The 24,596-nt window shown below is 42.3% G+C and overlaps 1 protein-coding gene across 4 annotated transcripts in view; it reads left to right on the plus strand.

The window, feature by feature from the left end:
- The first annotated feature begins 6,835 nt into the window (after nt 1–6,835).
- Nucleotides 6,836–24,596, plus strand: part of LOC142860480 (NACHT, LRR and PYD domains-containing protein 1a-like) — a 65,329-nt gene continuing 47,568 nt past the window's right edge. The window contains exons 1-8 of one of the 4 annotated variants that reach the window (XM_075991798.1): nt 6,836–6,947; nt 7,492–7,594; nt 8,376–8,637; nt 11,938–12,036; nt 14,876–14,974; nt 16,423–16,521; nt 18,232–18,330; nt 19,928–20,026. In XM_075991798.1, coding sequence (XP_075847913.1) covers nt 8,487–8,637; nt 11,938–12,036; nt 14,876–14,974; nt 16,423–16,521; nt 18,232–18,330; nt 19,928–20,026 — 646 coding nt within the window. In that variant the 5' untranslated portion in view covers nt 6,836–6,947; nt 7,492–7,594; nt 8,376–8,486. Of the gene's footprint in view, nt 6,948–7,439; nt 7,595–8,375; nt 8,638–11,937; nt 12,037–14,875; nt 14,975–16,422; nt 16,522–18,231; nt 18,331–19,927; nt 20,027–24,596 lie in introns of all 4 variants that reach the window. The other 3 variants (XM_075991796.1, XM_075991795.1, XM_075991797.1) reach the window with 3 other exon arrangements.

Below are 24,596 nucleotides of genomic sequence, written 5' to 3' on the forward strand. Positions count from 1 at the left end.
TCTCTTTTATCTCAACCTGTATGAAAGTTGGCTTTTACTCCATGTTCCTCCCTCACACATTTATGTTCATCCACAAGTAGAAACTATAATAATTCTCCAAATAAAACACCCTACAAAGATTAAAAAAAATCTTTTAGATCATTGCTGAACTCCTTTAAGGTTGATTGATGCTTTAAGACTCATTAGAAACATGACCTGTAAGGGAATATTACTCGGTGCCTTTCTTTTAACTCTCTTGAGTTTTCTCAAGATCTATAATAGAAATATATGGATAATAGCTTCTAAGTATTTCTATATATTATGGGAGGAGGAAACAGTAGTTTAAATATCCTTGTGAATACCTTGTAAAGTATACAGATCACTTTGACTGAATTATGCCATCTTACTTTGGTACCAGTTCTATCAAATAACATGGTGTTCATTTTAAAAGAAAGAAATTAAATCAAAAGTAATACATTATCTAATATTTTAAATCTCAGAAAGTTTAATCTAGAAAGCGATAAAGAACAGAATAGTACAAAAATATTAATATCACTCATGTTATTTTAATACACAGTCCATATAATTGATACATTTACTAACTTGGTTAAACACAGCAGATATTTTAAGTCTAAGGATTCTTAGAAGGATTGTTCATTTTTCTGTTGTATGAGAGGCTGCTTGTTCGTTTCCTCGTTGCCCATACTCCTGAAATTGTATTAATTAAATCACTGCTTGGCCAATTACTTAAGCATATCATATTGTTAGGTAACTTTTTTTTTGCAGTAAAATCTTTTTTTTATTTTAAACTTTTTATTCATTTTACATACAAACCACAGTTGCCTGTCTTTCTCCCGAAACTTCAAGTCTTTGAAGGAAGTAATTGAAGAAGATATCAGAAGATGGAAAGCTCTCCCATGCTCATGGATCAGTAGGATGAACATAGTAACACACGTAAACTCAAATGTTCTCCCATAATACAATACAGACATGAAGCACAGTTAATAAAATCTCAGAAACAGATATTGGGGTTCAGCTTGAAGACCAGAAAAGCAAAGCAACCAGCCCCTAACTCTTACTGAACCTCAGTCTGAAATGGTGATTCTGTCTCCTGGAAACCTCAGAATGAGACTGAGCCTGAAAACGGTCTCTTCCCATTTTATACTCCTCTCTTGTTCTCGAATCAAAGGTGTGTACCACTGGGATTAAAGGCACACACTGCCCGGTTTCTATTTCAACTAGTGTGGCTACTGGGATTAAAGGTGTGTGTTAATACTGCCTGGTCTGTAAGGCTGACCAGTAGGGCTGTTTTCCTCTCTGATCTTCAGGCAAGCTTTATTTATTTAAAATATAAATGAAATACCACTACAAAAATACATGTTAACTTGTTACTTACAAGTTAAAAAACAAAATAGAAAAATATTTAAATTTTTACAATCCGTTATGAAGTTATCATGTTTCTATAAGAGCAGAAGGTCTTTCATGTATAGGGAAATGCTGTAATCACAGCAAACGATAACCTCAACTATGAGCCAAGGTGTTTCAGAAGCATCACAGGGGTTGTGTGGTGTGTGGTTGTGTTGTGTGTGGTTGTGTGGTGTGTGGGTTCGTGCAGTGCAAAGTACTCAGGCCGGGTGCTCAGAACCAGAGGTGTGAGGAAGTCACATGATGCAACATGGCACACACTGCAGAAACGCCTCAGATTCAGTGCACATTTGAATTAAGCTGGGCCATTTCATGTACACAAAACATTTTTCTTGTCAAAATTTTGCAATTGCCAGAGTGACATCATCCCATACAGAGATGTGATTCACAGCTTAAGAACCTGATGTACATCCTGGCAGTGGAGGTGCATGCCTTAAATCCAGTACTTGGGAGGTAAAAACGGGTGGATCTCCGTGACTTCAAGGCCAACCTCATCTACAAAGGAACTTCTAGGACAGTTAGAACTGTTACATAAGGAAAGCCTGTTGAAGGGAAGGAAGGAAGGAAGGAAGGAAGGAAGGAAGGAAGGAAGGAAGGAAGGAAGGAAGGAAGGAAGGAAGGAAGGAAGGAAGGAAGGAAAACGGGAACTGATGGTACAATTTTAAAATGAGGGGCAGACATAAGACTGTGATTAAGAGCCTTGCTGCTATTGCATAGGCTCAGAATTCTACTCCCAGCACCATAATCAGACAGATATACATTCAAAGGCACACACATACACACACACACACACACACACACACACACAAATGTACACACATTCACACACAAAGACAAACATATAAAAGAATAACAAATTGGGATTCCTCTTTATTGCTCACCCATCACTCAATGTTCATGATGGTATGTTTGCCGCAAGGGTAGGCCTACCAGTTTCTTTGCCCAGGCTGTCTGGATACCCTCTGGATCACGTTTCTGGGCCCCTACTTCCCAGACTCATAACCAAAGCTGTTATCCTGGCTTCTCAGTGCCTCCCATCTTCTCCTCTGGACTCTGCAGGTGTGCTAGCTCAGCCTGTGGGAATCTCTGAAGTTCTCCCTCTCTTTATCTCTTAGGACACAGTATTTTCCTTATTGTCATGCCTACCCTTCATGTTGTCACAGGCAGAAAGCTTCTCCCAAGACTTCTTACACAGAATCCTCTAGGGTTTTATTTGATAAGAGATAATTCCATGTTTTGACCTTCCTTTCTGCTACATTGACTTCATTGGGAGTTTGGAAATAAAACTAAATAGTTGGATATTACAAGGGAACTCAAGGCTCTTAAATGTATACAACAGATATAAAGCTTTGGGTTTCTTTGTAAATAAGAGAAAATGCTAAAATATCATGCTGTGGAATATTAGTTGAAGTTGTGCTACGTTTATTTATGCTAAGGAATATTAGTTTTAATGATTCAAAGGTGTGCTGCATTCTTTTAGGTTGCATTTGTTTAACTCTGTGAAGCTGTGCTACTTTGCCTGTCTAAAACCCCTGATTTGTCTAATAAAGAGCTGAACGACCAACAGCAAGGCAGAGAAAGGATAGGCATGGCTGGCAGGCAGAAAGAATAAGTAGGAGGAGAAATCTGGGAAGAAAGGATCAAAGATCTAGGGAAAAAAGAAGAAAAGGAGGACGCCAGGGACCAGCCACCCACCTATATAGCAGCCATAGAGTAAGAAGTAAAGGAAGATATACAGAAATAGAAAAAGGTAAAACCCAGAGGCAAAAGGTAGACAGAATAACTTAGTTAAGAAAAGCTGGTTAGAAACAAAGCAAGCTAGGGCAGGGCATAGAAGTAAGAATAAGCTTCCTCCAAAAGCTAGAGATAAACCCTGTCTCAAAAAACAAACAAACAAACAAACAAAAAGAATAAGCCTCCATGTGATATATTTTGAAGCTAGCTAGTTGACCTCCTAAAGAACCAGAAGAGCAAAGAGAAAAAAACCAACAACAATATCAATACCAATTTGTAAATATAAATTTAAGTCTGAGTTTCTTAAAAGATATATAAAATGAAATATATTTAGGTGTACTAATTTCATTTCATGAATTATTGGTATATAAAAAGAAGTTCACATTCCTTTCTTCTGGCTGTGTGCTGGAACGCAAGGTCACTGAGTGCTCTAGGTAACCCAGGCCTTCTGCTGATGTGGTTAGGATGCTCTGAGAAACAAGTTATGACAGGACAGACTCTGTGTCCAGCAGCAAATCCACACTGACACAGTCCCCATACCTGAGGTCCTCAACTTGGGTCCTCCAAAGGACATGTCACCTGGACAGTGGTCAAGTGTTTAGTTGCTTCAATCACATACTGGTACATTCACAGCTTTTTTTATTTTTACTGTTAAAATACATTAGTGACAAGTTTTTTGTGTCAAGTTTCCAGCTGTGGCTTCCCTGTCAATAAAATGTTTTTGGCAGTGTGAACCAATACCAATAGTCACAACAGAGAGCAAAGGGCACCTCCTTCTTCATTGTGGAGTGGAGGGCTGGCTGCATTCTCCTGCCTGTCCTTTCTTACATTATAAAATTTTTTATTTAACATTTTGTGTCCTCCAGGAGAAACATTGCAAAATTAAAAACCACAATCTTTGGCTCTTGACTCCTCAAATGTGTTTCTTTATATTTTCCAACATAGTATTTGTATTGCTTATTTGGGAATTTCCATAATGCAGCCCAATCACACTGACTTCCCAGTCCCTGCATGAATATCCTCCCACCCTTCTAACCTCTCCCACCAAAAATGAAGAAGAAGAAAGAAAGGAAAGAAAGGGGAGGAAGGAAGAAAAATTAAGGAAAGGAAAAAATAAGAGTCACAGAAACATCTATGTCCCTGTTTCAAAACCGTGAATCTGCAGTAATCAATATCGCTGTAAAAGTAGCTTCCTTGCCCTTTACAGTCTGTGGGCTCATGAATCATGGGCTTCTACTTGGTTTCTGGCAATAGCACTGCTACGAACATCCACCTGGTCTACGGACTCAGCGCTTTCCAGGAACTTCCTCTTGATGTCCTGTGGGAGTGCAGACAACAGACAACAGGACAGCCCTCTGCTGAAGCACAGAGCACAGACACCATCACAGTCTTTATCAGCAGCACGGGAAAAGCTGTCAACATGGCCTCTGGGGTAACATGGGCCATGAACACCACTATGGACCGCAGTGACAGCCAGGCCCACGGACATCAACATGGCCTCTGGTAACGGCACAGACAACAGACATCCACATGACCCCAGAAGACCTCAGAGAACACCCACATCAACATGGCCTTCAGCAGGCCCAGGGCCCATGGATATCAACATGGCTTCTGACAGTGGCACAGACAGCGCACGTCCACATGGCCCTCAGTGGTAACATGGGCCTCAGATGTCAAAACAACCACTGGCTGCAGTAGGATCAATGACCCAAACATGGCCTGCATCCACAACATGGACCACAGACATCGAAATTGTTTCAGGTGGGAGCATAGACCACAGATCTCTGCATTGACCTCAGGTTTCATCATGGCCTAGGGCAGCAGCACTGACCACCAATACCATGGCCTCTGGAAAAAATACAGATAGTGAAGGTCTTTCTAGGAGGTCCAATCCAGAAAACGAACTGTTAGACCTGATACGACTAAATATAATTTTCTATCCTTCTTCTTCTGGTGTAATTTTAAACTGTGACACCGTATTGACAAGATCATCAAATCCTAGAAGTCCATCAATGATTTCTTTATCACTCTTCATCACAGTGTGAGTCCTTGATCCTATATTCTTGTCCATTGTCTAGTGGCAGAAGCATTGTCTAGTTGCATTACAATCCATGGCCGTGAAGAATTTACTTTAACATGTGTGCAGGGGTTCCTTCCAGTTACGGCAGCCATGCTTGGTCTGGACACAGCTGGTGAATGACACAGACCTCTGAATCCTCATCACCTCCATCTTGCAGCAAGACTGACTGAGGCGCCCAACACGCATGACTGCAGTGAAACAAGTGACCGTTTCCTATATGAACAGTGTTGCCCTACAGCAGAGCCCCTGACACGGACATGGGCAGACTGAATAGACGTGAACATATAGTTAGCCTGGGGTCTCCTCTGCTGCTTTCACACTAAGTTGCGCTAAGAACCAAAAGTTTCCATCACTTGAGGGACAGACAGAGCTCAAGGTAAAAGGAGCTAGGTAAGAGAGCATGTGGCATCTTCAGGGGAGGGGGTCCATGCAAATTCCTGTGGTCTCTCAATTGCTCTATGAGTAATCCTTAACAAATTCATTTCTATTCATTGAGATGAACTTAATGAGTCAGTCTTTGGGCAGTGGAAATGTCAGAAGTTAGGGCAGATGTTAATCTCCCCAGAAAAGTCACACCACAGTTGTGGTCAACAAATAGCTCAGTATATGCAAATGAGACTATACACTAGATGGCAGATTCAAACTAAGTGTGAAAATACATACAATAAACTGCTTTTTCAAACATATTTTCAGGTTATTTAAACTCAAGAATTTTAATTTTATTTGCTGTTTATTTTCTTTTCTTAAGTTATAAACAGTTCAGGAGCAATTAAAAATGTAGCAAGGGTATAGTTTTCAAACTTCTGAAATCACACCTTATCAAAACAGACTTATAAATTCAGCAGTGATTTTTTTAAGGTAATCATGTGTTCTGGCAAGGTTTTCATCCTATAATAACATTGCCTGAGATTATTTTAATGTATGTCTTAAATAACTTGCCACATATGTCCTAGCTTAAAACAATTTATTGAATAACAATGTTTTGGATGGAAAAAGTTTCAGATGATAAAAATAAGGGATTTTTGTTGTTGTTGTTGTTGTTTTAAAGTGTAATGACAAGCAAAAATTACTCATTAGTGACTAAAGTATTTATTCACTGGCAAAGAGAAAGCCTTGCTGACACGTGGTGCTGATAAACTGGATGTCTGCATGTAAAGAACCTTCCTCTGCTCTCACCCTGTAGTGCACTCAACTCCAAATGCACCAAAGACATCAACCCAAGACTTCAGGAGTTAAAAAAAAATAAATACACGGGGTTTGGGCCTAAGAACCACTTCCTGAAATGAAAAGCCTATGTGCTGGGCAGGCTACAGGGAGGAGAGAGAGTCCAGAGATCCAGAGCACAAACCTGGGAGCTCCAGGGGATTCTGCTGAACTGGAACCTGGTGGCAAACCTGGGATACTCTGCTTTACTGGATGAAAGAAGTGAGGCTCAGACCTGAGTCCTGCACTCAGCAGGCGGGGCCTCTGCAGGCCTGGCTGAAGCTCTCAAGTCTGACTCCTCCTCCAGCCCAGGCTTCTGCAGAGAATTCACAACAGGAAACCAGCTGAACAATGCTCAACCTCCACTCACAGGGTCCAGAGGAAGACCATCTGCCATCTGCGCAGACTCTGATGCCTGCCTGGCTTCCTGGAGAAGCTGGGTCTCTTTCACTTTCAAAACTACTCTTACTAACTGAGAAGCCTGGGCCAGGGAAGCACGCATCAGAGAGCCCCCTAAAAGAGCAGGGTGAGTAGTGGGACCAACAGAGTCCACCGAACTGTTTGAGTTATGGGACGATAAATGCACTAAGGCACACTGCGGCAGACATGGGGGACCTTGTCCTGAGAGCCAGGGCCCAGGCTCCACCCTGCTTGGAGAATCTGCAGGCCAGCTCTGGTGGGTGGAAGGTCGCTGGATTTCCCTGTATGTTCCATGTGTCTGCTCCTATTCTGCACCCTCCTTTCTCCTGTCTTTCATGAACCTGCAGGTATAAGGGTCGTGAGTGGGGAGGTGTTAAGTGGGAAGCCTGAGAATGATAAATAAAGAAGACAAAAGCAGTCGCTGGGCCCAGCAGGGCTTGCCTAAGATGATAACTTATGCCATGCAGTTTGTTTAAAAGAACAGTATCATATAAACTATTTCCTGGGGAAAGTGGCTAATGTCAAAAGAAAGCTACATCCATCAGTTTTTATGGCTAGCCTGGGCCAAATCTTCACTGCTGTGGTTCTTCAAAATTAGAGACCTAGATCTCCTGTCAGCTGCTGGTGGTGGGAACTGTGTCTTCCTCCAGGAACAGTGCGGATTCTGCACCAACAAACCCAAGCTTGTTGAATGGGACCCACAGACTTAATTAAGGACCAGACAAAGATTCAGTGACTGTCATCTTCCTAAGGGTGAGCTTTTGTTCCCTTACACTCTGGCTCCTCCCCTTGATCTCTCCATTCCTCCTTCTCCATTTTCCCTGTCCTTTAAAAGTTCACACAAGTTCCTCCTGGATGAAATCCTTGCCATCACTAGGTCCACATTAGGACAATGGGTACCCTGGCTACGAGCTTACTGGGTCACCTTTCTTGATTCTCATCTTACTTACTGACTGTAGCCCCATCTATTAACGGTTTTTAAAGGTTCCTCTGGGAATGAATGACAGCAATCACAGAACCCACTGCAGCAGTATAACTTAAAACTGTTTTCCTGGTTCATGAAGTCACCCAAACCTATGCCCCATAAACCCTAGGAATAGAGCCTAGCCTGACCTCTGCCTTCCCCCTCCTGCTGGAAGCAGGCAATGAGAAAATATACCCCCTTCTTATAATGGGTCCTCAGTGTTAGATAAATGACCTTAATGACCTAAGAGAAGAAACCTTAGATAGCTGGGAAAACCCAACTCAGAATAACTTCCCTGACAGGAAAGCCGATGTAGTGCCAAGAATATCTGCCAAGATCATTCAAGAATCCATAAAGAACACATGCACTGATAAGCCTTCCTCCCAGAGCCCCCTCTTTTGCCCTATAAAGTCCAAACGCCTGCAGCTGGGCACACAGTCTCCATACCCAGGAGAGACTGGAATCCTTCGGTTGTTGTGATCAGAGGACCATCTCCCTGTAATGCTTGTTCTGTTCTTTCTATTATTTCCCGATCTTCTCCATGGGTTCTGATCAAACACCCTTTCCCAGAGCGGAAACGGTTGTCAGAGACCTGGATCCACTGGCCTCCTGTTCTGAGCAGGAACAAAAGGGAAAAGCAAAGCTCTGCCAGCAAGAGCTGCACAACCAAGCACCATCACCATGGAAGAAGTTCAGTCCAAGAAGACAAGTGGCGCAGAGGAGGCTCAGCAAAAGGGCCAACAGGTCGTGGGTTCCACCCAGAAGTGGGGGGAGCAGATGAATCCGGAGCCTCAGCAGACCAAAACCCCAGCAGAGAAGGACTTGACAAAAAGTAAGTACAATAAGGACCCCAACCCACCGCTACTGTAACTCCTCCATCACCACTGAGCCCTCCTGCCAGGGTTTCCATGGGCAGGCTAATCACCTGTCAGAAGGATTCACAGGCCCAGGACAGCCTGGAACCAGAAAGCATGCAGAAAGAACTAAGTGAACCTTAGAGCCCCATACCCTCAGCTAGAGGAGTGCATTCTCAGGCCCCTGGGAAGGAGCACTCTGAAGCTTCAGGAGTGGGGAGAGGCTGGTATTCAGGATGGCTCTGAAAGGGAGGAGCACAGGGTTCAAGTCAGTCCCCAAAAGGAGAGCTTGGTGACACTTAAGTTACAAACCCAGACTGAAGTTTGGCAGAGGCAGACTCCAGTCATGGCTCTACCACCCTGGACAAGTTACTTTACAGCCCTCAGCCTCCATGTCTCCATTTAAGAAACAGGAGGGAGGTAAAAACCTGTTTCCTTGGGTTTGGGGAGTAAAGTGATAATCCACGTTACTTATTAAACAGTACAGTATTCAGTTAATGTTCAGGTATTATAAGTACAAGTCAATATAATTGCAGGTGCTGTTATTATAGTTTCCAACCCTGTGGGACAGAAGCTCAGAGCCCCACATGAAGGAGCTGAGGCTCACAGAGAAGACTAGACACTCACACAGAGGACTAATATAGAACCAGGGCAGTGTGAACTTCATGGTCCCAGAGAAGGTTCTTTCCTCATCAGGAACTCTGAGAGCATCATTCTTGCCATGTGACAGTGAAGAAGGCTATAGGGGTAAGGAGTAAGGCCCCCAGTTTTGTTGCCCAGGCTCCCATATCTGACTTACTGACAGCCACACAGCTGTCTCCTTCCCAGGGCTCCTTATTTCAGGCTCTAGGGCAGATCTTAACATGGAGTCCCTTAGCCAGGCATCTCACGAGAACCACTGTGTTAGGCCATCAGCCTCCGTGACACTCACAGTGGGGAACATAAGCAGCCTGTGTGCAGAAATGAAGATGAACTAAACTTGAAGCTGTGAAAGGAACTTAAAGTCCACATAGGTAGTGGTTCTTCACAAGTGACCACCCATCTGTGTGGGGACCTGAACAAGGGACTTGAATACAGTGAAGCCATGGTGGAGGGCTAAGGGTCACAGACTAGAGAGGCTCCACTATACTATGCAATGCTGAAGTTGCATTTGACACAAGAACAATCTGGAAACCATGAGGGTCAGCAGTGAGTCTAACCCACCTGGCACCCAGAATTCAGCTCAAAATATGAGTGTGCACTGAAGATCTAAGGGAGTCATGGAGGTTCTGATGACCCAAGAAGGTTTCTGCTCCTTGAGATGGACAAAGAGAAGAGGGCAGGCTCCTGCCTCAGCTTCAGTCATTTTCTGCTACTGACTTCATTCTTTTTACGGGGGCCATATTTGTAGACAGATTTTCCTTTGACCACCAGCTCACCAAAAACAACATGGAGACTTGTTATTAATTATAAAACCTCAATGTATAGCTTGGGCTTACACTATTAGATCTTAAATTAACCAATTTATATTAATCTTTGTTTTGCCTCACTACTTTTTACCTCTCTTCCATCTTGAACCTCCTGCTTTGTCCCCATGTCCTCTGGCATCTCTCGTGCACCTAGATCCATCTCCTCTTCTTTCTTTCTCCCTGGAAGTTCCACCTAACCTCTTCCAGCCTGACTATTGGCCATTCACCTTTATTTATTTTACTTTTATTGATTAAACCAATTTATTGAACTAATTAGAAAAGGACTTAGCAAAAAACTTATCTTTACAGTGTACAAAAGGATTAAGCCACAACACACACCCTTGCTGCTTCCTTTTCTCAAGCATGAAAGTAGCCTCCTCTATCCATTGCACAAGGTTTAGAGAGAGAAGTAAACTTGTTCTAGCTTAAAGCACACAGAGACAGACACAGGGCTGCAATCCAGAGAACGCTCAGTACCTGGGAAATGGGAGACACCTCTTTCAACCTAGTGCTACAGTGTGAAGTCCTGCCTAACCCTCGTTCTTCATTTTAAAGTTCATTATTTTTACCCCACATTAAGCTTTGAAAATGTTGACTATAGAGTCAAAGTCCCTTGCCTTTGATGATCACACTGATTTTACTTACTGTGTGATAGGAATAAAGTCATTATGTCTAAGGACATTTTGAAAGAGATTAGACCTGTCTCACAGAACTTCCCTGCTGTTCCATTTAAAATAATTCCCCTCCATCTTGACCTTTCTAATTGCATTTAATTATGATTCAAACCTGTGTTTTAGAGACTCTCACTTTCCTCCCAAGGATGCCACTTACTAAGTTACCATCAGTAACAACTTGAAATGTGTGCTTCAGCCCGCTAGAAATTTGTCAGAACCTGTGTTATAGGATGTTTCTTTATTCTTTAGCTCTTTGGCAGGGGCTCCCACCCAGTTCCCAAATAAATCTACAGTCTTTTTCTGACTTACAAATGGCTGACCTCAGCATTTTTTTGTTTCTAGCCAGCTTTTCGTAAATTATCCAGTCTATCTACTGCCTCTGGGAGTTTACCTTTCTTTACTAATTACTTTGTAGACTGCTGTGTAGCTGAGTATCTGTCCCCAATGAATCTTCCTCTTGTTCATGTCTCTTCCTTACTCGTTTATTCTCACTATTCACAGCTTTTAAGCTATTCTATTCAAATAATTCCTCTCCATCACTAACTTCCATGCTCAAGTTTCATTGTGTATCAAAACTGTGTTTTAAACATTCTGATCTTCCTCCCCAGGATGCTACTTAGTAACTGTCAGCTATTATAGTAAATATGTACATGAGCCCCCCAAAATTTTCTCAGAATCACTCTTTCTAATACAGTATGCCCAACTTTTAAGTTTTAGATCAAATACTAAGAAATAATAAGGCATCAAAAATGAGGTTGTTAACTAGTTGTGAAAATATTCCTATAATCCCAAAACTTGTGAAATTAATGCAAGAAGAATCTGAGCTTAAGGCAAGCCTGAACTACACAGTAAGATGCTACCTATCCTGGTGGGACATAAAATCAGAGAGCCACATGAGGGAGCTGAGGCTTAGAGAGGAAAGTGGAGACTCACACAAAATAGAGTAGAACAGCATTAGTGTGTGAACTCATGGTCCCGGTGAAGGAAGGTGACCCTGCATCCGGTGTAAGAGCATCATTCTCTCCATGAGAGAGTGGAGAAGGGTATGAGGGTAAGGAGGTAGGACCCAGCCTTATTGCCCTGACTCTTCCTGCTGCTTCTCTGACAATCACACAACCACTACCCCTTCCCATTGCACTTTCTTCATCATTTTCAGGTTCAACAATCACACCCTATGTGGATCCAACTACCCTTGAAGACTCCTTGCAACTTCTGAGCTCAAACCTTAATAACCTGAGACAAATTCTGATGTCAGGTAAGGGGCTTGTTAAAAGGGAACCTGCAACACAAATAATAAAAATCAAGAGACAGATACTAGGGCTCAACCTGAATATCAGAAAAGCAAAGCAATTAGCCACTAGCTTTTACCTCTACCCCAGACTGAAATGGGCAAGATCCTGTATCCACGAATCCTGAAGACTTCACAGTCCACTGAGTTCCTGTCTCTTCCCCTTCATATTCCTCTCTCTGTCTTGTCATATCGCTTCTGTCTCGACCTCCTTAGTGCTGGGATCACTTTTGTGTGTGCTCTCTTTCTCATTTAGACAGATCCTATCTTGTGTAGCCCAGGGTGGCTTTGAACTAACAGAGATCCATCTGCCTCTGTCTCCCAAGTCCTGGAATTAAAGGTGTGTGCCACCACTCCCTTGCTTGTATATCTAACTAGTATGGCTGCTTTGCACTCTGATCTTCAGGAAAGCTTTGTTTATTAAAACACAAATAGTATACCACTAAAGGAGCATGGGAAGTCTGGATTCAGAACCAAATGTATCTGAGCTGGCAGCTATGCTGGGACTTCTAGTCCACATAGATGGGGGTTCTTCACAGCTGAGCCTTCACCTATGTGGGTCCTGCAACTAAAATGAACAATCAGAAGATTGATGGAGGAATATTAAGAGTCACCGGCTAGAAATGATGTCTCTCGGCTATGCAGTGCTGAAGCTGCACTTGACACATGAAGAAAGAAGAACCCATGGGGGTCAGCAGTGAGCCTTGCACAAATGTCACCCAGAGTTCAGCTCAATATATGAGTGGGTTCTGAAATATCGAGGATAATACAGCTCCAGAAGTTCTAAGAAGGTTTCTTCCTTTAGACAGAACCAGGGAGACAGTAGACTCCTGCCTTGGCTTCAGCCTGACTTCCCATATTTCAACTTATACAGGCCACACCCTTGTGTCTTCCTCTTTTAAAACATGAAACAGGCCAACCCTTTCAAGTGAACTAGGTCCGGAAAGAGATGTTAACTTGTCCTGACTCACAGCACACAGAGATACACAGAGAAAATATCTAGAGCAATAAAACCCTTCCTCCACACCATCCTGCTACCACCTTGTGAAAGTCCTGCCCATACCTAACCTTCTCTCTCCCTTCAAAGTCCATTCTTCCTTCCCCACAATAAGCTTTGAAGACTGCATTGTCAAAAGCCGTCACCCCTTTCATCTTACACCAGTAATAATGGCAATGATCAAAACATAAGCAGGAGAGGATGTGGGGTCAAGGGAACACTGCTGCATTGCTGGTGGGATGGCAAGCTGGTACAGCCTCTTTAGATATCAGTATAACGATTTCTCAGAAAATTGGGAAACAATCTTCCTTAAGACCCAGAAATACTGCTTTTGGGTATATACTCAAGGGAACATCAATCATACCAAAAGTACATGTGCTCAACTATGTTCATAACATAGCCAGAATCTGGAAACAACCTAAATGCCTCTCTTGTGAAGAATGGATAAGGAAAATGTGGTACATTTACACAATGGAGTACTACATAGCTGGAAAAAAATGACATCTTAAAATATGTGGGCAAATTGATAGATCTAGAAAAGTTCATATTGAGTGAGGTAACCCAGACCCAGAAAGACAAACATCATATGTACTCATTCATAAGTGACTTTTAGACATAAAGCAAAGAAAAAACACCATACAATTCACAATCCCAGAGAACCTAGACGACAAAGAGGACCCTAAGTGAGACATACATGAATATAATCTACATAAGAAGTAGAAAATGACAAGATCTCCTAAGTAAATTGGGAGCATGGAGACCATGGGAGAGAGGAGAAAGAGGGGAGAGGAAGAGAGGAGAGTGCAGAAAATCACATAGCTCAATAAGGCCATTTTTAAAAAATGCCACCACTCCTAGTTGTCACCTTGGCATCATTTAATGTTGGTCTTATAAAAAGCCATTCCAGAAATTATGTCCCATTTTCATTATCTGAGCATTGATGTTGCTCACCCTTTGTTCTGCTGCCACCTCTTCAATAGGTGAAGATTTACATCTTCAGGCTGCACACAAGAAGGCTCTTGCTCATGGGGCTTAGGGAAGACTCCACTGATAAATTGCATCACATTAGACTGTTCATGTCTCTCTTGTCACAAAGCTTTTTCCTATGCTAACAACAGGTTCCTTCTCTCACTTCTTTCCCTCACTATTTCCACCTTCCTACTTGTTTTATTAAAACAGTTCCACTACTTCCCTGATGTCCATGCTCATTTTCATTGTGTATCAAAACTGTGTTTTAAAGACTCTCACCTTCCTCCCTGAGATGCCACTTAGTAACTGTCAGCTATTATTTGAAATATGTACCTGAGTCCCCAAGAATTCTCTCAGAATTGCTCTGTCTTATAGATCATACACCCACCTTGAAGTTTTAGATCAAACATAAACGAATTAGAGGCATCAAAAATAAGACTACTAACTGGCCCTGAACATATTCCTGTAATCCCAAAATGTATGAAATTAGTGCAGGAATAATCTGATCTTGAGGCAAGTCTGAACTACACAATAAGATACTATCTATCCCTGTGCAACATAAAGTCAGAGACCCACAATGGGAGAGCTGAATCTCAGAGAAGAATGAAGATTCACACAAAGTAACAGAGTAGACCAGCATTGGTGTATAAACTTCATGGTCTCCATGTAGGACATGTCCCTGAAGCAGGTGTAAGATCATCATTCTCTCCATGAGAGAGTGGTAAAGGGTATGAGGGTAAGCGGGTAGGATCCCAGAGCTGCTACCCTGGCTCCAACTGCTGGTTCTTAAACAATCACACAAACACTGTCTCTTTCCATGTCTCTTTCTTCATCTTTCAGGCTCATCCACAACACTCAAAGTGGATCCCACTGCCCTCCGGGACTCCTTACAACTACTGAGCTCAGACCTTGGAAATCTGAGACAAATTCTGATGTCAGGTAAGGAGCTTGTTAATTGAGAATCTTATGACTCTGGATTTAGAACCAAAATAAACTGAACAGTCAGCAGGGAATGCGACTTATACTCCATATAGATGGTGGTCCTTCACAGGCTAGAGTCTACCTGTATGGGGACCTGGGAAGTCAATGGTCAAAGGAGCTATGGCAAAATGTTAAGTATCCCAGACTAGAAATGATGCCTCTGGGATCTGCAATGCAGAATTTTCATCTGACACATGAAGAATCTGTAACCCATGGGGGGTCATCAGTGAGCCTAGCCCAGCTGTCACCCAGAGTTCAGGTCAAAGTATGAGTGGCTTCTGAATTCCCAGGGGTGCTGCAACTCCAGAAGTTCTAAGAGTTCTACTGCTACTCTGTGAAAGTCCTGCCCACATCAAAACCTTTCCTTCCATTCAAAGTCTATTCTTACCCAAGCTTACATTAAGGCTTGAGAATGAAGACTACAGAGTCAAAAGCCATCACCCCAATTGTTACCTAAGAATCCTTTAACGTGCGTCTTGGAAAAGGCCATTCCCAAGACAGTATCTCTATTTCATTATCTGAGCATTCACATTGCTCACCCTTCATTCAGATGCCATCTCTCCAGTATGTGCAGATCTCACATCTTCAAGCAGCACATAAGGAAATCCTTACACACAGGCCATAGGGAAGACTCCACTGATGATACCGTAGCAGAGATTAGACTGTTCAAGTATCTCTCTTCTCAAAAAGTTTCCTGCTATGCTACCAAAAGATTCCTTCTCTCATTTCTTTTCCTCACTATTCCCAGCTTCCAAGTTGTTCCATTAAAACAAGTTCACCCCATCCAGAACGTCCATGTTCAAATTTCATTGTGTAATAAAAATGTGTTTTAAACAGTCTCAACTTCCTCCCAAAGATGCCACTTAAAACCTGTCAGCTATTGCTTGAGATATGTGCCTAAGTCCCTAAGAAGTTTTTCAGAATCGCTCTGTCTGATGGACATTAATATCTACCTTGAAATTTTAGAATAAAGGCTAAGGAAAATTATAAAGCTTCAAAATATGATTATGGACTTGTAGTGGACATATTCCTATGAATCCTGAACATGTGAAATTAATGCAGGAAGAATCTAAGCTTAAGCCTAGTTCTGAACTACATAGTAAGATGCTACCTGTCTCTGTGGTACATAAGCTTAGAAACCCCATGAAGAAACTGAGGGTCAGAGAGGAATGGAGACTCACACATAAGACTAGAGGAGACCAACATAGGTGTGTGCACTTCATGGTCCCAGTGTGAGAACCTGTCACTGAAGCAGGTCCAAGAGCATCATTCTCTCCATGAGACTGGAGAAGGGTATGAAGGTGATATTGAAGGACCCCAGTACTGCTGCTCCGAATCCTAGCCCTGTTCTCTAACAATCACACAACAATTGCCTCTCTGCTTGTCACTTTATTCATTGTTTCCAGGCTCAGGATTCACAAGTTACATGATTCCCACTACCATCAAAGGCTCGTTACGTCTACTGAACTCAAGGCTTGAAAAGCTGAGACAAATTCTGATGTCAGGTAAGAAGCTTGTTAATTGGGGACCTGACAAATTTGTATTCAGAACTAAATTTAAGCTAAGCTGGAAGCTGAGAATGAGAATTCTAGGCCACATAGATGGTGGTTCTTCACAGGTGAGCCTCCACCTGCATGGAGGCCTGGGACAGGTAACTAAAATGAAAGGTCCAAGGAGACATGGAAGAATGCTAAGAATCACAGGCTAGCAATATTCTCTTGGGACCTGTAGTGCTTAAGTTGCATTTGACACATGAAGAAACTGGAACCTGTGGTGGTCAACAGTGAGGCTAGCCCAAATAGAACCCAGGGATCAGTTCAAAATTTGAGTGGATTCTGGAATCTCAGAGTCATGCAGCTCTTGAAGTTCCAAGAAGTTCTCTTCCCTTGAGGTGGACTCCCAAGTAGAAGGAAGGCTCCTGGCTCAGCTTGAGTCTGACTTCCCTTACTCCAACTTATCAGGCAGCACCATTGCTTCTTCCCTTTCTCAGACATCAAAGTAGCCAACTCTCTTCAGTGCACAGTGTCTTGAAAGAGAAGTTAACTTGTTCAGGCTCACAGCACATAGTGACACATGCAGGCCTTAAGTACAGAAAAATAGGAACCTGGGGAAGAATTTCTTCCACATTCATCCTGCTTCTACTCTGTGAAAGTCCTGCAAACACCTAACCGTTTTCTCTCCCCTCAAAGTCCATTCTTCCTTCCCCCACCATAAGCTTTGAGAATGAAGACTACAGAGTCTAAAGTCATTGCCCTTCATTGATACCTTGGCACCATCTAATGTCTATCATGAAAAAGCCATGGACCAGATGGTGTCTCAGTTTCAATATCTGATCACTGATGCTTCTCACCCTTTGTTCTGCTGCCACCTCCTCAACAGGTGCAGATTTACATCTTCAGGCTGCACACCAGAAGGTTCTTGCACATGGGGCTTAGGGAAGACTTCACTGATTGTCTGGCAGCACATTAGACTGTTCATGTCTCTCCTGACATAAAGCTCCTATGCTAAAAACTGGTTCCTTCTCTCATTTTTTTACACACTGTTCCCATCTTTCAACTTATTCCATTAAAATAATTCCACTACATCCAGATCTTCCATGCTCATTTTCATTGTGTATCAAAACTGTTTTTTAAAGACTCTCACCTTCCACCCTAAGATGCCTCTTAGAAATTGTCAGCTATTTTTGGGAAAAGGCACCTCAGTTCCCAAGAAGATTCTCAGAACATTTCTGCCTGATGGATGCTATACATACCTTGAAGTTTTGAATCAAACACTAAGAACTAATCATAAGACTTCAAAACTAACATTAGTAACCAGTCCTGGGCATATTCCCAAAGTATCAGAACCAATGAAATTAATGCAGAGAAAAATCTGAGCTTCAGGCAAATCTAAAGTAGACAGTAAGGTGCTACTTACCCCTGTGTGACATGAAGTTAGAGATTCACATGAGGGAGTTAAGGCTCAGAGAGGAATGGAGACTTCCACAATGGACTAGGGTAGACTAGCATTGGTGTATAAGCTTCATGGTTGCATGCAGGACAGGACCATGTCCCTGCATCACCTAAAAGATCATCATTCTTTCCGTGAGACTGGAGAAGGGTATGCGGGTAAGCTTGTAAGAACTTCGCTCTTATTCCCCTGAAGCCTACTGCTGGCACTCTGACAATCACACAACCACTGTCTCTTCCAATGGCCCCTTTCTTCATCTTTTCCAGGTTCAACAATAACACGCTACATGGATCCAACTACCATCCAAGACTCCTTACAACTACTGAGCTCAGTGCTTGAAAATCTGAGAGAAATTCTGATGTCAGGTAAGGGGCTTGTTTAATGAGAACTGAGGAGTCTGGATTCAGAATTAAACTTAAACCGAGCTGGCAGCTGGGAATGGAATTCTAGTCCACAAAGATGGTGGCTCTTCACAGGTGAGCCTCTACCTGTATGGGGATCTGGGAGACACAACTAAAATGGAAGATCAGAGGAGACACGGAGGAATGCAACTTTTAAGTCACACACAAGAAAACAGGCTAGATATGACCCGACTGGGCCCGGCAGTTCTATAGTTACACATGACACATGAAGAACCTAGAACCCATGGGGGACAGACGTGAGCACAGTCCAAAGGGCACCCAGAGTTCAGTGCAGAGCATGAGTGGGTTCTGAAATGTCAGGGATCATACAGGTCCTGAAGTTCCAAGATGGTCTATTCCCTTCAGTCTGGCTTCCTTTATTTCAATGAACCCAGGCCACACATGGCCTCTTCCTCTTCTCAAGCATCAAAGTCGCCACCTTTCTCCGGTGCACAAGGTTTAGAGAGAGAGGTTAACTTGTCCAAGCTCCCAGCACACAGAGATACATGCATGGGTGGAATCCAGAACAATGGGAGTCTGAGGAAAGATTTTCTCAGCCTCCATCCCGCTGCTGCTTTCTGAGAGTCCTGCCCACACCTTGTATTAACTTCAAAATTAATTCTGAATCATCTCACACAGCAAGGCTTAAGTACGGAGACAACAGATTCAAAAGCCATCACCCCTAGTTGTGACCTTGACATCATCTAATGTGTGTCTTAGAAAAGGCCATTCCAGAGAGAGTATCTCGGTTTCATTATCTGAGCATTCACACTGCTCAGCCTTTGTTCTGATGCCACCTCTACAGCATGTGCAGATCTCACATCTTCAAGCTGAACACAAGAAGATCCTTGCACTTGGGGCTTAGGGAAGACTCCAGGGATGATATTTTGGTGGAGATTAGATTGTTCGTGTCTCTCTTGCCACAAAAAAACTTGCCCCTATGCTATCCAAAGGTTTCTTCTCTCATTTTTTGTCACTATTCTCATCATTCACATTCTTCCATTAAAATAATTCCACTCCTTCCCAAAGTTCCATGCTCAAATTTCACTGCGTAATAAAACTGTGTTTTGAAGACTCTCACCTTCCTCCCTAAGGTGCCACTTAGTGTCAGCTATTGCTTGAAATGTGTACATAAGCCCCCGAGAAGTTTCTCAGAATCTTTCTGTCTAATGGGCGTAAGTCCACAAAAATAAGAATGCTTATTGGTCCTGGATATATTCCTAATGTATCAGAACCAATGAAATTAATTCAGGAAGAACCAGACTTCATGGCAATCCTGAACTATACAGTAAGATGCTACCTATCCCTGTGGGACCCACATGAGGAAGCTGAGGCTCAGAGAGGAATGGCGACTCACACAAAGTACTAGAGTACTAGAATAGGTGTGTGAATGACAGGGTCCCAGTAGAGGGCTGTGTCCCTGCCTTACCTGTAAGAGGCTGAGGAGAAGAATATGAGGGTAAGCAGATAGGACCCCTGCCTTGACCCTGATTCCCACTGTTGCCCCTCTGACAAACACAACCACTGTTTCTTCTCATGAACCTTTCTTCATCATTTCCAGGCTCATCAATCACACCCTCCGTGGATCAGATTACCCTCCAAAGCTCCTTAAAACGACTGTACTTAAATTTAAGAAGTCTGAGAGAAACTCTGATGTCAGGTAAGGGACTTGATAAATGAGAACCTGACATCTCTGGATTCATAGCCTAATGTAAGCAGAGCTGACAGCTGGGAATGGGACTTCTAGTCCACATAACATAGAAGGAGGTTCTTACAGGTGAGCCTGCCACTGTATGGGGACCTGGGACAAGCAACTCAAATGTAAAATCAGAGGAGACATGGAGGAATGCTAAGAGTCACAGGCTAGAGATGATCCCTCTGGGCTCGGTAGTACCCAAGTTGCATTTGATCCTTGAAGAAACTGGAAATCCATGGTTATCCAAAGTAAACCTAGTCCAAATGTCACCCATAGTTCAATCAAAATATGAGTGGGTTCTGAAATTTCAAGGGTCATGCAGCTCCTAGATTTCCAAGAAGTTCTCTTCCCTTGAGATATACCCTAAAGACAGGGAAAGCTCTTGCCTCAGCGTTAGTCTAACTTCCCTTATTTTAACTTATGCAGGCAACACCCTTGCCTCTTCCTCTTTACCAGCACCGAAATAGCACCCCCTCTTCAGTGCTCATGGTCTAGAGGGAGAGGTTAACTTTTCCAAGCTCATAGCACATAGGGACAGATGCAGGGACATGGGAAACTACTTCCTACTCTTTCATCCTGGTGCTACTCTGTGAAAGTCCTGCCCACACATAACCCTTGTCTCTCCCTTCAAAGTGCATACTTCCCTGGCTACAATAAGCCTTCAGAATAAAACTACAAAGCCAAAAGCCGTCACTCCTAGATATCACCTTTGCATCATTTATTGTGAGACATGTAAAAAGTCCTTCTACAGATTATGTCTCATTTTCATTATCAGAGTACTGCTCACCCTTTCTCCCACTACCACCTCTCCAACAGGTGCAGATCTCACGAAATCAAGCTGCACACACGAAGGCCCTTGCACCCGGGCCTTATAGAGGACTCCACTGATAATATTATAGCAGATATTCTCCTGATCATATCTCTCTCCCTAAAAATGTTCCTCCTAAAGGTTACCAGCCATATTGTTCTCCCAATTCTCGTCATCACTATTCCAAGCTTCCAAGTTGTTCCCCTGAAACAATTTCACTCAATCACAAGCTTCCATGTTCATATTTCATTGTCTATCAGAATTGTGTTTTAAATATGCTCACCTTCCTTCCTAGCTCACAAATGCCACTTATTATTTGAAATATGTACCTCAGCACCCAAGAAGTTTGTCAGAATCTCTCTGTCTCTTAGACACTATACCCACCTTGAAGTCTTGGATCCAACAATACGAAAATATTAAGTTTTCAAATATAAGATTATTAACTCGTTGTGGATATAGTCCTATAATACCAGAACAGGTGAAATTAATCAGGAATAATCTGAGCTTGAGACAATCTGAACTACATTGTAGGATGCTACCTATCCCTGTGGGACATGAGGTCAGAGTCCTATATGAGGGAGCTACAGCTCAAAAGAACTGGAGACTCACACAACAGAGTAGAATACACCAGCATAGGTGTGGGAACTTCGTGTTCCCAGAGCAGGACCCTTTCCCTGCAGCACCGCAAGAGCATCATGCTCTCCATAAGACTGGAGAAGGGTATCAGGGTAAGTAGGTACAACCCCAATTAGGAAGCTCCTGGAACAAGGTGGCCTCCAGCTGAAAGTCTTAATTCACTGCTCAGGTGAGATGAGCTTCTTAAAGTGAAGCAAAGACATGTATAATGTCATATCATGTGTAAATAGAGAGAATTTGGCTTCTTTTCCTACTTGTTTCCATTTAATTTCCTTCTCTTATTGCTCCAGCTACTGCTTTGAGCACTATATTGAAAAGAAATTTGGGAGTGCTGGAAAAGTATCTCTGTATTTGAGACCACTGGCTGTTCTTTCAGAAAACCTGGATTTAATTCCCAGCACACACATGACAGCTCACAATTGTCTGTAAGTTCAGTTCCCCGGGTATCTGACAATCTCTTCTGACCTTTGAAGGCACTGCATAGACATGTATACAGGCAAAACATAATTACACATAGAATAAAAAGTAAAATGAGAAAAAATATTTTAAAGAAAGTAAAGGAATGAGAATAGTGGACAACCATATCTTATTCATGATTTTAATAGGATTACTTTGAGATCTTTCTCCATTTAGGAAAATGTTGACTCTGTGTTTGTTCTAAAGAGCATTCATTGTGTTGAAGTATGGGTCCTTTGATATTGTTCTCTGTACAACTTTTCTCATGAAGGAATTTTGAGTTTTGTCTAAGACTTTTTATACATCTACTGAGATAATCATGTAATTTTTCTTTAGACCCATTTATATGATTTATTATCTTAATTAGTTTATATAGAGTCTTGGGGTTTCTGTTGCTGTAAAGAGACAATATGACCAAGGCAACTCCTATACACATGATCATTTAATTGGGGCTGCCTTAAAATTGTCAGAGGTTCAGTTTATTATCATCATGGTGGGAGATGGTGGCATTCAGTCAAACATGTGGAGAAGATGTTGAGAATTCTACATCTTGATCTGCAGGCAGTAGGAGTCTGTGTTCACATGGACACAGCTTGAGCATAAGAGACCTCAAAGCCCACCTCCACAGTTACACATGTCATCCAAAATAAACCATACCTCCTTATTGTGCCACTCCCTATTCTGGTCACTTTCTTCCTAATAACCGGTTATTTACATTAATGTAACACAATTTTTTAAAACCACAGACACAGATAATGAGGTTCAACCTGAAAGTCAGAAAAGCAAAACTCCCAGCCACTGGCTCATATTCTTAGGAAAAAATCATAAGGCCGGCACAAAGAAATCCAATTAGGTCAAAACAAACTGAATTAAAATGCCTATGATTTATTAAATGCTGCACTCTCAGGTGGCCGAGAGCATGGCAGGGGAGACAGAAAACTGGGGGCCACATGCCAAATCTGGGACCACGTGTTCCTCCTCTGGGAGCCCACTTAAATACCCTGTGGGAGTGGTCCTGTAAGGATGACTAGGGGTTTAACTCTCTGATGTTCAGGCTTGCTTTATTTAATAATGTACAAGTGAAATATCACTGCATGTTTCTTAAGAATTTTTTCATCTATGTTCATTAGGGAAATTGGCATGTAGCTTTTGATAAATTTTTGTTTTGTTGTGTGGTTCATGTGTGTGTGTGTTTATTAGTTTACATGTTTGAGTTGTACTGGCTTCTTAGAAGGAGTTTTGAAGTGCTCCTATTTCTATGGTCATTGGGGTTTTGTTTGTTTGATTGATATGATTTTTTGGCTTTGTTTTGAATAACTTTAGAAGGATTCTTGTAGAACTTTCTTTTCAATAAAATAAACTACTTTATTAGGAGAAATGTTAAAATGGGAGAAAATTTGCCTGAGCTAGTTCGCTGAAAGCATCCAACAAGGAACACATAAGCTCCTTAGGCAATGGATTTCAACCTTCCTTGTTTTTATTGTGTTATTCATTTTTCTCCACTTCCCTTCCTCCTCCCCGCTCCCCTTCTACACTCTCCTGTGACCCACATGCTCCCAATTTACTCAGAAGATCTTGTCTTTATCTACGTTCCATGTACATTAGATCCATGTATGTCTCTTCTAGGGTCCTCTTTGTGGTCTGCGTTCTCTGGGCTGGTGGACTCTGGGCTAGTTTGGTATTTTTTTTTTGCTTTATGTCTAAAAGCCCCTTATGAGTGAGTACATATTATATTTGTCTTTCTGTGTCTGGGTTGCCTCACTCAATATGGATTTTTCTAGATCCATCCATTTGCCTGAAAATTTAAAGATATCATTATTTTTTATCACTGAGTAGTACACCATTGTGTAACTGTACCACATTTTCTTTATCCATTCTTCGGTTGAGGGGCATCTAGGTTATTTCCAGGTTCTGGCTATTATGAATAATGCTGCTATGAACATAATTGAGCATATGTACTTTAGGTATGATTGAGGTGTCTTTGGGTATATGCCCCAAAGTGATATTGCTGGGTCTTGAGGTAGATTGTTTCCTAATTGCCCAAAAAATCCCCATACTGATTTCCAAAGTCGCTGTATCAATTCGCACTCCCATCAGTGATGATGTAAGTCACAAGATAACCCCATACTAGTTTAGAATTATGATTAATAAAAGGGTTATTTCTTTAAGGGGAAAACTTACAGATCACTGTCCTAGACAACAGTCCGCTGCACAACCAGGAACAGAGTCTAGCAGCCAGAAGCAGGAGCCGTTAGAAAGACGGTGGGCACACTGCTACCACTGCTTTTTTAAAAGTGTTATTTTTATTTTTCCATTCAAAAATTTACACTTTCTCCCTTCCTCCCATTCCCCTCCCACTCCTCCACTCACCCTTCTCCATCCCCTCCCTGCTTGAGAGAGCCCTGTGGAAAGTCCAAGGCCCTCCCCCTACATCCAGGCCTAGGAAACAGTACGTTCAAATAGACTAGCATCCCAAAACACTAGTACATGCAGTAAAATCAAGTCCCAGTGCCTTTATCAATAGCTTCTCTGTCAGCCCCCATTGTCAGCCACAATCAGAGAGTCTGGTTTGATCACATGCTCGTTCAGTCCCCGTCCAGCTGGATTTTGTGAGCTCCCATTAGAACAGGCAAC

This window comes from Microtus pennsylvanicus, chromosome 11, assembly GCF_037038515.1.
Source record: "Microtus pennsylvanicus isolate mMicPen1 chromosome 11, mMicPen1.hap1, whole genome shotgun sequence".
Classification (NCBI taxonomy): Eukaryota; Metazoa; Chordata; class Mammalia; order Rodentia; family Cricetidae; genus Microtus; species Microtus pennsylvanicus.